This window comes from Lissotriton vulgaris, chromosome 3_1 (assembly GCF_964263255.1).
Source record: "Lissotriton vulgaris chromosome 3_1, aLisVul1.2, whole genome shotgun sequence".
In the NCBI taxonomy this organism is placed as follows: Eukaryota; Metazoa; Chordata; class Amphibia; order Caudata; family Salamandridae; genus Lissotriton; species Lissotriton vulgaris.
The window spans coordinates 1,535,718,773-1,535,735,463 of record NC_141689.1 but is presented as its reverse complement, the minus strand read 5'-3'; the positions used below and the strand labels follow the sequence as shown (position 1 = coordinate 1,535,735,463).

Here is a 16,691-nt window from a genome sequence, read left to right as displayed (position 1 = left end):
TTTATAAAAAATCTTTTCTGGGAACGGGTTGAAAACAGGAGTTTGCTTAGTATTAACAATGGGTCTATGACGACTGCTTTCCTTGAAGCTAAGCTGTTTCCTACGTATGAAATGTATTGGGATTTTATAACGAAACCCATGGATAGGAAACTGTTTTTCCAAATGAGGGCTGGCTCTCTACCTCTACGTAACTTAACATCAAAATGGAGAGATGGAGGTCCAGCTACCTGCCCAGTATGTGGGGAAGGAAAGGAAACGTTGGGTCACTCTTTGTTCTCCTGTTATGCATATTCCGCTCCCAGACGTGTTTGGTTGGCTCCTATGTGTAGAAACCTGGGTACTAAAAGTAGTATGGTAGCTCTACGCATTGTAAAATCTACCTCCTTAATCTGGATTATAATAGCGACTGCAAAGTATTTGGGGTGGGCGTGGGTAATTAGGCAGAGATTGCTAGTAGGGTAACTACTCTCTGCTTAGTTGAACAGAGACTGCTAGATTATCTATTCTCTGTTCCCACGCGAGGTGTCTTCTGATGAATAATTTTAAAAATCATATTGATTTTTAATAGTGATATTGGATTGTTCTTTTTAATCTGTTTTTTACCACATGAACTCTGCACCTTGGATTGTATAAAGTATGATGAAATGTAATTCCATTTGTTTTTTAATGTGCAATGTGCTTAAATCATATTCGATCTTGTAATTTAATTGTATTTTATTATGTGTCTGTTTGTCTGCTTTTATGAGTAATACTCGAATAAAGCACTTTTGAATTGAATTGAATAGACATATTGGTTACTTACTGGGACTGGATACTCCTGTTCTGGTATCCAGGTCTCTCCGAACTGCAAATCAGTAAGCTGTGGGACAAGCTGCCCAATGTTCTACTGACTAATTAGCTGCCATCAGAAAAACAGAACAGATCTTCAGGGTTAGAACCTTCTGACTGGCTGATAACAACCATTCAGAAAAAAGGCTGTTCCTTTCCACCTATGTCATCACATTCTACCCAGTGAGTGATGGGCAACAGTTTGAGGTTTATTGTAAGATCACTTGCAGCGTCCTTCTTTGTATTTTTAAATTTGTGATAGATGAATGCAGATCAGTGGAATTTAAGGATTTCCGCAGCAATACTCTTCTGCTTACTCCTAAATGAAAAACAAAAGGCCCGGGCCTAGTTTTCAGCACCTTGTCACCTGATATGCAAAGGCATGACCTAGCTTCTTCCAGTAGGCTACTATTAGTGCCACACACTTTGTGAAAACCTTTGTGCGAACATATGGCTAAAAGAGTAGATACTATTGTCAACTGATGAGGAAACGTACGGATCATGAAGCCTTTGAGTGAATAGATACATGAAATTACACATCTTCAAAGTCTACAGATATCAGAATATCCTCCTCCAGGTGAAAATATTTTTTTCTTCTTTGTGTGTCAACACTTAAAGTTTCTTACAAAATGTGATCCATATTGGGCCTCCAACCACCTCATTGTTTCTAAAGCTCCTTATAACAGCATAATAATATGTCTTCGAGCACGGTTATTAAGGATTTTCATTTTCCAGTTTTAGGATGACTCTTTGGAGGTCGTCTAATAAGCACATATCTAAATTCTATTAATCCGTGGAAAAGGATTTTCGCAGTCACAGAGTTCTGAATAACCTTTCACTTACTTAGGTTGTGAAAGTGCAGGAGGCATTGTAGTGGAAGCAGCACTCAACCTTCTGTAATGTATTTAGCATGGTTGATTTAGTTGACAATAGTGTGGTTACTAGAAGTTTGATGGAATGATTGAAACAATTAGGATCTGCTTACTGTTGACAACTGCAATTTCTTGTCTGTGTGCTTTCCAGTGAGAGCTTTACCATCAAATGGTGCAGTTCAAGTTTCAGTCCGTAACTTGGGACTAAATTAGCAGCTGCAGTTTTACCCCACTCATAATGACCACCATATTAGGAGTTGTATGAATCCAAGGTGTATTGCATCAATAGCTGCACTTATGATATTACCCAAAGCAAACTCACCCTCTGGCTAGATGGTCTAGGCTTTAGTTCTGTTCCAGGGAATATTGCAATGTGATTCCACATCTTTCTAACAATATGTCCCTACAGTAAAAAGCACTCTGTAGGCTTTGTGTGGTTGCTACTAAGGCTTTTACATTTTTGAAAAAGCATCACATGTTCTGTCTGCCCTATTAGTAGTGACCATGCTAAGTGGTTCTTTGACCGTCTTTGGCAGCTTTAGTAATGATAGATTCTACAATGGACTTTCTGATGAGGTACTTTGGAAAGTAATGAGAAAACATGCATGTTTCCTTCATCCTTCAAATGGTACCTGGAGCTGAAGACAAAATTCACTGGCAAAAGATGATCCTGATAGATTTAACAGCTCCTCTCTAAAGTTGCTCAAAAAGCATTCTCAGAGACCATTAAGAGTTCAATTTAGCTTGAAGCCCTTTCCTTCTAGCAATGAATATTCTTACTGTTATCTTACAGGAAACATTTGGTAACTCTATCAAAAGGACCCACACTGAATATGATGTAGTTAATACATTCCTCTTCTTCGTGATCCTCTCCACAGAGACTTTGTCCTTTGTCTCGTCTGAAACTTCATCTTGATAGTCTTGGTAAGGGCAAAGTGAGAAAGGCATGAGAACAAGTACTGGAGGTATTGAGAGGATTCACCTTTTCCAGAAGTGGTTAAAACACCTGGATGAGATGCTCCTAAAGATAGGAAGTAGGAGTAGCTTGAGAGGCCAAATCCAGGAAAACATTAGTTAAATTAGTTCTTAATGTGCTGACTCAACTTTTCCAGCAATGGTTAAAACACCTGGATGAGATGCTCATAAAGATAGGAAGTAGGAGGAGCTTGAGAGGCCAAATCCAGGAAAACCTTTGTCAAATTAGTTCTTAATGTGCTGCTACTAGGGCAATGGCTGGAATCTGACCTACTCAGGGTTGCTACTATTGACGTTGGCATGTAACTCGAAATCAAACAAAACTTCCTACATGAGCACTCCCATAATTAGTCAAAGAGATAGCTGATGAAGTGACCGAATTCACTTACATCACCTTCTTAATCATTGATCAAAGTCATTTTTTGAGGATTTTCATCTTTGAAAAATGAGAGGCATTCTTGGTGAATTCCTCCCTAGGGAGCCAGCCTCATTTAAAAAAGCACTGGACTCCACTGTCCCTCAAAGTGTTTTTGAAAAAAAGAGAACTTGCAGATATAAAAATCATTATGAATGTGACCGCATTACACAATAACGAAGAAGATCATTAAATCATCTGGCCATAGGTTTTACAGACCATACAGATTCACATTTACTTTTGAATATATATCAGCCACAATTAAGGGAGAGGATTGCTAACAAACTTTCCCCTGGCCTACCAAAGAGACAGCCTCTGAGAGGGAATCATGGCATGGACTGTAACTAGAAAGCGATCTGAAGCCCCCAAAGTACACCTTATCCCTTTGAAAATGTATGATAAAAAGTGGTTGCAACAAAAATATTAAAGAAATGTTGATAAACCTAATAGAAAATTCTCAATAGAGCAGCTAACACATGATGTGCAGAAGACAATTTGGAAATGGTCTCGGGCAGAGTTTAGAGTCTTTCCAGCTTACAGGCTGAACTATGAACATGCAATGAAGTTGAAAGACAAAGAACTAAAGATATGTCGTTGATGCTGGTACGTTAATGGTAACTCATTCAAAACATGTTAATACGTAAATCACCCAATGCTCGAGAACTCAATCAATTCCCTGTTAATATCTTCTATTTAAATATTGTAATACCATTCCTGGAATTCAAAATATCTCTTAACAGAACCTTAAATGGATAGGTTGAGCTGTAAAAATGCTATTAGGATGATATACAAATAATATAAAACTTCAATAGGCAACTTTAATTTTTTGTTTCAGAATGGCAATTAAAAAAAAAAACAGATAAACTGTTTATCTGAATTATAGTTTTCATTCTATTTAAATATTTTCATACATCCACCTTATAGGCCAAGCTACTCAGTGCTCATGAATAGGAGTCAAGATTTCGTGATAGAGAGCTCTTTAATAGCATAATGTTTCCTCTAAGCAGTCCGATTTGATCAACTGCGGACTTCACCATAAAATAAATCCTGTTTTCTAATTTGAGGGTAGCCCAATGATGTAGGCCATGGATTATGAACAGAAAAGAATATGTTCTTTAAAAAAATATTTGATAAAGCTATTTTAACGGTGTTTGGAGACAAATACCCAGCCGATTTCTAGCATACATATTATTTGGGATTTATGTGGCGTTGAGATAAGAATCTCATCCTCTCCAGTAGTTAAGCAAAGAAGCAAGAATTCATTGTTACTGGCAACACTTTCCATGTTGACCGCTCCTAGCTAAGAATCAAAGTTGGAACAATTCTTTTTAATCTGTAGGAATAATTTACAAACAACATCATGCTTATAAAGTGCCATACTGGCACTGAAGCATCCAAGCACTAAACTGGACAAGTCAGGTTATAGAAGTTAGAAAAGATAACTGTTAATGAATCTTGGAACCGTGGCAATGTTTTATTACACATGTGGTGGGCTGTAATTTATGTGCACACCGTTAAGCCTGGATTTAAACTATTTTGACAAGTTATAACAAACAGATTCACAAGAGATAATGAAAGTCCCTAAATGCACTCTGGCAGTAATAAGAACTCAAAGCAATGTAATAAGCTAAGGAAAGAAACACGGTCTCCCTTATGAATGTTTGTGATTGCCATTGCGGCTGGGTTCTTTAATATCATAAATCAATACTTTTTAGGTCTCGCCTGCTAATGCACTTGCGCATTGCTGGCGACAGATATAGAGGGCCATCAGCAAATCCTAGCAAGAGTTCTTTGGAGTGCGGATTATGCCCAGTGCATGTGAGGCATTCAAGCGCGAAGCTTCGCCAGTGCGCGCTCGGCCTCACTTCCTGCTCCCCCTCTTACTTTCGTTATCGCTCACACCCCATACGCTCGTTCCCTCCCACCCTTCCGACTTCAAAGGAACACCGCTCCTCTGATCCCCCGCCACCCCGCCACGCAATGCCAAGAGCTTGTCCTTCTACGTTTCTTGTTCTTTCTAGCATGCCGCATTAACATTCGTTCTATTATATAAACAGGCACACACAAAGAGAGTTGCACGAACATAAATGCTAAGGTTGCACTACAAGTTATATGCAGGCCTTTAATACTTCGCTAGTAGTCTTTCTTTTTAGCGTGCCCCATTAACACACGTTGTCTTACATGGAGAGGCACACACACAGAGAGTTACATAAACTTAACTGCACACATACACATATGCACACACATGCAAACAAGCAAAGACACGTGTTCCTCCTGAGGTTGCAATACAGCCTATGTGCACGCCATTAATGGCACTTTTCAAAACATGAAAAACATGATCTGTAACGCACGTTTTTAAGGTATGCATTCTAAAAGTGTTCAGTTGCATCTTAGCACGTTATATGTGCCAGCCTGTAAATAAAGTTTCTCTGTAGGGCCTTCTACTTTACATGACAATTTAGGAGCTTGTATATAAAGTTACCTGCTAAGCCTTTTGCTCCCGCAATTAGTGGTATTTGTTAATTAAGAATCTTTAAAAACAAGTGTGCGCCCCCCCAAAATACATTTATGTACGCGCATATTACTAGCAGCTTTTATGGCTTAAAGCATTTCTTTTTTTTAACCCACAATCTTCTACATTTCAGTTTATCGCAGTATTAGCCCTCAGCCATTTTCACACACGACAATGCATTTCCCGTGCCACAGGTTTTAATATTTTCCACCCTTCCGACTTCAAAGGAACGCCGCTCCCCTGCTCCCCCGCCCCCCCGCCACGCAATGCCAAGAGCTTGTCCTTCTACGTTTCTTGTTCTTTCTAGCATGCCGCATTAACATTCGTTCTATTATATAAATAGGCACACACAAAGAGAGTTGCACGAACTTAACTGCTAAGGTTGCACTACAAATTATATGCAGGCCTTTAATACTTCGTTAGTAGTCTTTCTTTTTAGCGTGCCCCATTAACACACGTTGTCTTACATGGAGAGGCACACACACACACAGAGAGTTACATAAGCTTAACTGCACACATACACATATGCACACACATGCAAACAAGCAAAGACACGTGTACCTCCTGAGGTTGCAATACAGCCTATGTGCATGCCATTAATGGCATTTTTCAAAACATGAAAAACATTATCTATATCGCATGTTTTTAAGGTATGCATTCTAAATGTGTTCAGTTGCATCTTAGCACGTTATATGTGCCAGCCTGTAAATAAAATTTCTCTATAGGACCTTCTACTTTACATGACAATTTAGGAGCTTGTATATAAAGTTACCTGCTAAGCCTTTTACTCCCGCAATTAGTGGTATTTGTTAATTAAGAATCTTTAAATACAAGTGTGCGCCCCCCAAAAATATATTTATGTACACGCGTATTACTAGCAGCTTTTATGCCTTAAAGCATTTCTTTTTTTTAACCCACCATCTTCTAAATTTGAGTTTATCGCAGTATTAGCCCTCAGCCATTTTCACACACGACCGTGCATTTCCCGTGCCACATATTTTATTATTTTATTGCTCCTGAAGATCGCTATCTTTGCTCTGAAACTTGTATTTAACAGGGACGCCGTAAACCTCCACAAACCTTTACAGCGACACTATCCTATGCAGCATTGAAGCGTTATATGCCCTTCTCTACAAGTTATTTTAGACAAGTTTCAAGATTTTTTTTTTGTATACTTTATTTATTTTATTTGCTTTTCCGTTGTTTTAGTATATATTGCCAATCTTAGCTTGCTGATTCACAGCTTATTACGTATTTTGCATGCTTTTTTTAAGTGTTATTAACTTTATGTTACAGACGTTGCCTTTTTATATAAACACTTTGCTTTTAAAAAACAAGTTACTGTCTACCTGTTTGCTTCATTTTGTGATAGTAATATGCCACAGCTTTACAGATAGTTTCCAGTTTAAGTAAAAGTTTTTCTGTAACCGTTGCTTTTTTTACCATTGCAATACTCCTCTGCTTTTAAAAATCTTTCACTCCAAACATGCATTTCACGTACAAACTACAGCTAGCGTTCCTCACCATTTTTCCCTGCTTTACATACTACACTTTATATACTACCTCATACTTTACTATATTTGTTATCTAGCTAGTATACTTCTTTGGCCGCAGAATTATATATTTTTATGCAAATTTAACTTAAGGCTGCTATTTTACGGTACATACAAATATGTAAGTTACACTAACACGCAACACACCAACTGCTTTGCACTTTGCTTGCAGTTTAGTTTGCCATTTAATATTTCCTTTATTTCTTCTTTTCATCGCATTGCTTTTCTCAGCAAAACCCTTTGCTTAGGCACACGTTGCAACTAAAGCTGATTAATTTGTCGCTACTACATATTCTGTACTGCAAAGCAAACAGTTAAAATGTGTTAAACATGACTCGCCAACAGTAATTACCTCTTTTAAACATTTCCTCTTTGCATATGCTTCTAAAACTCACCAATATTAGTGTTTCCTAGTTCGTATGCTCACTCGTTACTGCTTATATTATAAGTTGCTTTCTAAATACTAATGCTGCTACTGCTAATATTAGAAGTTGTTTCAAAAATACTAACGCTGTGGTTTACTCCCTGTGTGTAGCTTGCGAATACGTACAAATATTCCAATATGAGCAATTGCCCTAAGAAATTAGCAATACAAATCAGAAGTGCTTACAATATCTCATATACTTTTCTTCATGCAACTGTAAGTACACAAATATTTAACATGCTTCACAATGCTGCACGCATCACACTGCTGCACGCCACACACTGCTGCACGCCACACACTGCTGCACGCCACACACTGCTGCATGCCACACACTGCTGCACGCCACACACTGCTGCATTACTCACACTGCTGCATGCTGCACACTACCGCACGCCTCACACTGCCGCACGCCTTACACTGCTGCACATCTCACACTGCTGCACGCCTCACAACACCACCACATCACTCAGGGACACCACCACATCACTCTAGGACACCACCACATCACTTCGCACCACCACATCACTATAGGACACCACCACATCACTCAGGGGCACCACCACATCACTCAGGGGCACCACCACATCACTCAGGGACACAAACAAATAATTCACAGACACCACCACATCACTCAGGAACACCACCACATCACTCTGGGACACCACCACATCACTCTAATAAACCACCACATCACTCAGCCCAACCACATCATCACTCAGCCCCACAACAGCATCACTCAGCCCCACAACAGCACTGTCCTTGCTTGCTATCAACAAGCATTGCCATAGCCAATAGGACGCGCATTAGGAAAGTGTAAGCTATTGGCTTTGTGAATAACAATGCTATTAATTTATATATTTTCAAAGCCAACACATATTTAAATTTTTTTTATTTACAATACCAATAGCTCACACTTTCCTAATGCAAGACCTATTGCATTGCAAATGCTTGTTTAGACTGCTTTCAAGGAGGGTCTACTGTGGCTTTTGCAATTTCGGCTCTATGTTGATATTTCAGAAGGGTACTAAACATTCACAACCATTTTACATAGTAATTAGAAGATGCTACATTTCCATGGCAGTCTGAGACACTGCAATCAGGTGGCGTATAACGTTTTGTATTTAGGTAGATAGGGTTTCTGTTTACTTCAATATATTTGCTAAAACTAAGAGCCACAGCTCAGTTTTCAGCTCCTTCACACACAACCAGATCCTTTTCCTCCAATCTTGAATGGTGGAAAAGATGATTTCAAAAGCAACAAAATCATCTTAAAGAAAACCCTAAAGCGTTAGAACAATGTGGGAATCATCTGCATAATTATATAACACCCAAGGCTCGACAAGGGTCAAATGCTGCAGGAAGATCCACCAGCATTGCATCAGTACAACTGTCAAAACATCATCAAATATGTTGAGAATGGAGAAGTAAACATGTTGTAAAGCGGTTTCTGGCCCTCAAATAGGCCTGAAACCAGTTTACCACTTACAGAAAACGATGGTCAATTCAAGAAAAGTCTGCAGCTAAAAACATGGCTGCCTTTTCACAAACACAGAACACTGGAGATAGGGCATCGGCTTTTACAGCGAATGGGATGAAGTAATGCGCTTTTTTTCTTCTTTTTTTAAATCAAGGGGTAACCCAAGCTTGTTTTAATGCATCTGAACACAACTAGAACACAGCAAGCAAAGAAATGTGTTTTATATCTTATTTAACAGGATTAGGCAGACAGAAATGTCAGCCTAATGAGTGAAGTGCAATGCGTAGATAATATAACAGACATGAAAAGCAGTGATTTCTTGGAATTTGTAGGAGATGGAGCATTTTCGCTTCAGTTAGTGAAGTTTTCACAGAATTTATCTTTGTATTATTTGGATAGCATTGGGAGTGCGGGTGGCCAATACAAGAAGGCACTGTAGCAGAAACAATTATAAGTAGTTTTTCAGTGTTGAGAAAAATACCTGGATCCCATTACACTCATCAGTCACAGCCATCACTGGTTACGTTACTACCCATTGTGACATTTGTTTTTGCAGAAATCAGTAAAACGTTTCTTACAAATTGGTTTTGATTGTTCACAAAACACTTTAGTAATAAATTTACAAGCCAAATTTCAATTTACACATTTCTTGAGTGATACTATTTGATCAAATTAGGTCGTTCTGCGGGTCGGGAAAAAATGTTCAATAATTTGATTCCTGCTTGAAAAAATAAACCTAGGAAAGATGTGAACCGGATTCATAGGAGTATTATGAGAATCTTAACAATGAGATAATATTTTACCATCATCATTGGGATGTTTACTGCTATTCCGTTGCACTTACTCATGATAACGATTGTCTGAAGGTAAGAATCTGTGGTAGTACTTGCTGAGGAAATGCATATTAGATCGTTTTGATTTCATTTGTTTCAACAGGGTTACAATTTTCCCCATGGAACATCAATTTCCTATATCTCTGAAGGATATTTGGGAAACAGTTCCTCCCCATTAAAACACTTTAAAAAATTACTTTTAGTAAGATTCCTTGTGTAAAGGTGATGAAAAAACATTGTTGGTGTGAATATATGCAAGGCTGTAACTTTCTGCAGGTCTGCAGCCTTACAAGAGACTCTCAACCAGCATTTCCACCTCTACCACTAAATTTAACACAGCAGAAAATCCATCATTCTTACAAATTTTCCAAAAGGCTAAGCTCTAACTGGGAGAATATGTGTCAGTGCACACACTTTATTGTACAACTAAGTTGGTTGATAACTATGCTGACAAATTAGGCCCTATGTGTGCAGAGTCATGAGCTCTATCAGGCACCAATTTTATGCATAAAAACAATAACTATGTTGTTGCTTTTACCTCTTGGAAGGGTGGAATGTGAGACATTTCTTCAATAAACTCAAAACATTTCCAGGGAGTTTCTATGACAAAACAGACAATAGATTAGCAAATAGGGCAGACAAGTAAATCTCTTCAAATTACACCCTTGTTTCTAGTACACAAAGTCAATTAAGAATGTCAACTATTTAACACAACAATATAAGCAAACTGCTCTAAATGTAATCTAATAACAATTTAATGTTTGAAAGCAATGAAAACAAAAAAAAAATTGTTATTTACCTGTAATCCCCACCAGAGAAATCACCATTCTAGTTATCAGCATTTAATTATTCCACTTACATACTGGATGCCAGTATATATATATATTACCTACTGGCGGTCGCCAGTAGGTAGTTATAGTTAGGATTGTTTTCCATAGGGAAATCGCAACATTCTATTGGGAATAACTTTGGCGTCGATTGAGGGATCTACCTGAAATTTTCCTCAAATTTGCCTCGCTGCGCTCCGCTCCTTCCCTGAAAGTATGGGGGGGATTTGTCAAGTGGGGGCGAGATAAAAGGGGGTCCCAAAACGTGTTTTCCCCATGTTAATTTCCATAGGGCGGTTGGACTCACTTTTAGCCCGAACGGCTGAATGGATTTCCACCAAACTTGGCAAAATTGCAGGGACTGGTAGCCCGATGTGCCTTTGCTATGTCTCAAGATATCTGCTCCAGTGGATTTTGAGTAATTTAGGTTAAAAAAAATATATATATATCTATAAGCGCGCCCCGGTACGCGCACCGGGGCGCGCACCAGCACGCTACACGAGTTCGGGCGCGGAAAGCTGATTGGCTCTCGGGTGTCTGTCAACATTCCAAACAGTCCGGAGCGGCCGCCATCTTGTGTCTCGGTAGGATCGAGACACAAGAGGTGGCAAAAACAAAGGGGGAAATGACCACCTAGGTTTGATGTGGGGGCCATAAAAGGGCCCCGCGGGGCAAAAAAAAATGTTGGTTTTTTTCCGATTTGCGCGGGGGGAGCGCCCGGTACGCGCACCGGGGAGCGTACCATGGGGAAAAAAGAATGACAGATTTTTTTTTTAAATGTAGCATTTTTTTATAAATTGGAGGTAGTTCTAAAAAGAACTGTTTTTTTATTCTTTTTGTTTTATATTTTTTTGATTGTTTTTTGGAACATTTTGTACTTTTTTTGGCTTTTATGAACAATTTTATATTTGTTTTGTTATTTTTATGGGGACAAACAAAAAACAGGGAATTGAACGGGTCAACTGGAGCAAAAAAAAAAATCAGGAAAAAATTAAGATTTCTTTGGGCACTTGTGGTTGTCACCAGCACGGTTGATGAGTTTAATGCTTTGCTCACCATAGCAAATTGTCCTTCCACAAAATTTGCAAACAATTTTGAAATCTGCAAACTGCATTTGGATGTTTGGGGCCATCTCCCTTGTCTCTGGTCCCGATGGAGTGGGTTGGGTACTTTGAGAGGTGCTGGGAGAAGATTGGGGAGGGTTTCTGGTCAGTTCCCTGACCTCTGCCGCAGCATAGTTGTAAGGGTGCCGGCGTTGCATATGGCGAATCATGGTGTTGTTGCCAAAACAATATTTTTTTGCAGGGTTCCCCCTGGAAAGTACAGTGCCACAGATCAAACAAGTAACCTTTGGCGCATTGACTTTCTTGAGGCCTCTTGGGATTTGAAAAAACCCCCACACAATGTGCTCCTTTGGCTTGTAGGGGCTAGTATTTTCAGGCAGGTAGCGCCTCTCCTCCTCATCCTCCTCCTCCTCCTCCTCTTCTTCATCTCCACCACTGTGGTGTTGTGGTGGTCCTTGTGGTGGTGGTGGTGGTGGTGGTGGTGGTGGTGGAGATGCTCCTGCTGCTGCTGCTGCTACTGTAGCCATTTCTCAGTACAAATAGGTACAAATAGATCTGCAAAAAGGTCTTCCTCACTCAAAGTACAAAGTGAGAATGAGGAAAAAAGGTGGGGGCTTTCATCATTTGGAAAACAAAACTGTCCTGAACCAATGAAAGGTGTTATTTTCAGGTCACATGACCAGGGCTTTCATCATTTGGAAACCAAAACTGTCCAGAACCAATAAAAAGTGTTATTTTTAGGTCACATGACCCGACGCGCTTAAGCTACGCGCCCCGGGGCGCGCTCCGGGACGCACCCCGGGGCGCTTACGTAGCGCGATCATATGCGCTCGGGTGCTTTCAGGTGCGCTTACGTCGTGCGTATCACGCGGACGCGGCTACGCGATACGTCACGATGTTGTTTTCGTTCGCGCCAATAGCGCTAACGGGACGCTCACCGGTACGCGCACCGGGGCACGTCGGAAGACTGCGCTTTCCGGTGCGCTCACCGGTACACGCACCGGGAGCGCGCCAGGGCAACAAAATAAAAAAAAAAAATAAAAAAAAATATACGCTAAAAAAATAGTATTAGAAGGAGGAGCCTAGCGACGAACGAAGATGGCCGCATAAGCTCTCGGCTCCGTCGACCTCCTCCTGCTGATTGAATATCCTGCTACAAATCCTGCTTTTTCGCCTCACCCCCGTGTGGGTGACCCGTTGCTGATACTGGCGGTGTGGTCCTGGGAAAGTTACGGCCCGGATTGCCGGAGTTACATCGAGTGGAAGTTCTTGGCCTAACGCTGACCGAGAGCCGGGACCTCGAGTACTGACCCTGCCGGGTTGCAGGGCAACAACGGCGGCCGGGGGATCCAGACCGGTCCGGTCGATAGAAGTGGAGAGCAACCTGCCCCTGGATTGGTGGAGAGCCTGCGGTTCTACCCGCATTGTGGAGGTGTAATGATCCTGTGAGTGGCTGAGAGGTCGGGGGTCCCCTTCTCGGCGTTCCCTTCCCGCCGGGGTGGGGCCCCCTTCCGAGAGGCCCTATCGTTGCTGGACTGTGTGCCTCCTGCCCCCGCCTGCCCTCATCGCACTTCGGTCCCTGGGAGAATCGGGTGACCCGAAGGGCGCATTGATGTCTGGAGTCGATCAGTTCGCGGCGGTGCGGGGTGAAGAAGAGCCATCATTGCGAACTGTGATGGCCGCCATTAAGGGTCTGTGCTCCTACATGGTTGCTCTTTCACATAAGTCGATCGTTGATGGCACCGAAACTGCCCGATCGCATAAGGACTCTGATCTGTCTGGTCCCCCTAAGCGAGCCGTTTCTCCCACTTTGATCCCGGAATCTACGACTCGAGGCCCATCTAGTGTCGAAGCCTGGATAGCAATGTCTGTACCGCTGTGTGCGGCTGAACCCGCCGCCATGGTGTATCGCCCGCCCACGTTGGCGAGTCCACCTGTGGTCGTGTTCACGTGCTCGTCCCCCTATGACTTTATTGAAACTGTGACCCGACGGAAACAGAGAACATCTATCGATCGTGTGAGCTGTGCAGTGTGGTGGAGTATGGAACGGTCGGGATCTGGTCGTACCGTGGCGAGTGTCATGGCGGCTGAGGATTGTGGTGGACGGTGGATATCCGTTGGACTCGCCGCACAGATTCGTGGACTGGCTGAACTTTTGATTTATCCTGTGAATATGCGGGTGCGGTGTGCGGAACTCATGGTGAACACTTGTAGAGGTCAAGGGTGAGACAGGTGTTCGACTCGGATGCTAGGGGTTTGTGAGGGACCCGGGATCCGCCATTTTCTTATATCAGGGGGCGGGGCGGTGTAGGACGTCTTTCCTGGGTTCTACCGAATTTACTTTGCTTTGCTGCTGATTGTTTAATGACCAGGACTGTACGTCGCAGGAGGGGGTAGTGCGACCGGGGATGCGTGGTTCTCCTCCTCCCTTAACTTTTCTTTTCTTTCTTTTTCTGTGTTTCCTTCCATTATAAATCTCTTTTCTACTATATTTCGGGTTTTTGGTCGCTGGGCGATAGGCACGCTGCTAGGGGGGTAGGCCGTAGCCATCTGCAGGGGTGCAGAGTGGGGGGTAGGGGGTTGGGTATTTTTGTTTTTCCGTTCTCTGTTTCTATGGCCTTTTTCTCTTCTTTTAGTTTGACTGGACTTCCTTTTCTCTCTCCCTGGGTTGGGGGTCAGTTTATCGGGTTACTGTTTGGACTTTTTGGGCGGTGCTGGGACTGTGGCCGCTCAGTCTCTCCTGTCATTGGATTCATCGGGTGGGGCATTAGTCGGGAGTTTTCAGAAATGTATGCTTGCTTATATTGTTCGCTTCAAAATGTTGTCGTCTCTGCAGTTGGACATGCTTCCCTGCCCACCCGGTGACTGTACCTACGTTAGATCCCGTAGCCGGCCCCCTCCTGTTCTCTTTTCTCTCTTTCTATCTCGTTAACATATGGAACTGTATTACGTATTTACCGTGTATATCCTGTTTTATTTTTAAAAATTGACCTCTCTAATCCTGAGATGCTCTCCTGGGTGTGCCGAAACAGTCCGATTTTCTATTTTTTGCTGCCATGCCTCCGGGATGTTTGGCTGAATAGCTGCGTGCACCCTTTTCTAAATAAAGGTCCTCCAAAAATTTAAAACAAAAAAAAAATTGTATTACATAAATATACAATATAGGATTCATTATAAAAATATTATATTTCATAGCTACAGAAATTTGCTATTAAAAAACCAATGAAATTCACTGAAAAAACCATAGGTTTCACACCAGTTATAGTTAGGAATTAGCATTTAAAAAAGCTATTAAATTCACTGAAAAAACCATAGGTGATAGTGATGTCATGAGTGATGTCACTGACCATGTCATGAGTGATGTAATATGTGACGTCATCAGCAGTGCATTGCAGGCGCGCAAGTTATAGTGAGTCCAACTAACTATAACGTGGGAATTTCAATGGTTTTATGTCAGTAAAATTTCCAGCTAACTATAACTGTTGTCAAACCTAAGGTTTTTTCAGTGAATTTAATAGGTTTTTTAAATGCTAAATCCTAACTAGAACTATGGTTTTTTCAGTGAATATATATATATATATATATATATATATATATATATATTCCATTTACTACTCTAAGAAAAAGAAAAGTTTTAGAACAGTCTACAAAATGCCAAAATGCCAAATTGTCAATTTTCAGCTGTAGAATTTAAATAAGGAAAACTAATTCTAAATAGAAACAAAGGTACTAGAATTACCTAGTGACTAAAGACATGCTCACAACCACTTTTTTAAAGAAAGGGCAAGAGAAAATAGTGGCCATGTAGTATAATAAGATGAAGATTGAGAGGCTGGCCAAACTGTGCTTTTGTATTAAGGATTAGCATACCATCAGTATCCAAAACATGCCCAGTAAGTGGAAATTGAGCCAGTTCACTTTCAACTGGGTTGAAGGATCATAGTAGAACTGAGTATAATTCCATTAGTCTTTTCTCTGGGGAGGATTGAAAGTTGCTTATGATTATACTGAATATTCGCTTGTAGGAGAACTAGTATTACAGGTACGAAACTATTCATTCCCTTCCAAATCCAGAAAAAACATCAGAAAAAAAGAAAAGAACAATAGCAACCAGTGTACCATGCAATAACAGTGACCACAGTTTAAATAAATGATGAAGACATTACATGACTGCAAGCGAGAGAAGAGCACAGTGGAGGAACCCAGTACGTGGACTAAAAGGACAGATTTCGGTTGTTTTTTACAGGTGTGGGGCTATCCCCACAACCCCTCAGGATACCAGTGGGGAGGGAACAGCATGCTCATCAGAGTCTCAAACAGGTATTAGGAAACAAGTGCCCTGCAAATCCTCGGGACACCCCTCAGGAAATGAGCCACCTGATAATACCATGCCCAGTGGGCTTATTAGAGCTAGTTAATCAACCTAGTAGTGATACTCTATCCGGTACATTTGATACCTTCCTTGCTAAATACGTTTGATTTAAACACCAAAGGTTTTTGGGACGGTTTTGAGGTGGGAGTAATTCACTACATAGTTCTGTTTGTGTGTTGCAAAAGAGCATGTCTTTCGACTATTCTGCCAGGGTAGGGGCTGGCCTGTGTGACCAACGCATGGCTATCTACGCTTTGCAATCAACATATCGGGGGATAGTGATGTCTTTGTGATTTCACTCAACTTTTGGAATATCTAACTCCAATAATTGGCTATATCCGGCCACATGAATAAAATCCGCTGGGTTAGCCCATTTCATTATTATTCATAAGTCCAGAATAGAATAGCAGTAAAGCATCTGTCACAACTGTCTGAGACGGAGCCTCTGGCTGAAGAGTGAGACCTTTCAGAAGACTGGGTAATCGCCACCACCAAGGAAGGGAGAAAACTGCATATTATTTTAGAGTCACTTTGTCCAC

At 41.1% G+C, this 16,691-nt stretch overlaps 1 protein-coding gene across 1 annotated transcript in view; it reads right to left on the bottom strand.

Moving 5' to 3' along the window:
* The window catches only part of TBCK (TBC1 domain containing kinase), a 1,513,148-nt gene that overhangs the window by 1,056,244 nt on the left and 440,213 nt on the right, over window positions 1–16,691 (bottom strand). Inside the window, exon 9 of the mRNA XM_086962029.1 lies at window positions 10,428–10,489. Within this exon, the coding sequence (XP_086818155.1) occupies window positions 10,428–10,489 (62 nt within the window). The remainder of the gene's footprint in view (window positions 1–10,427; window positions 10,490–16,691) is intronic.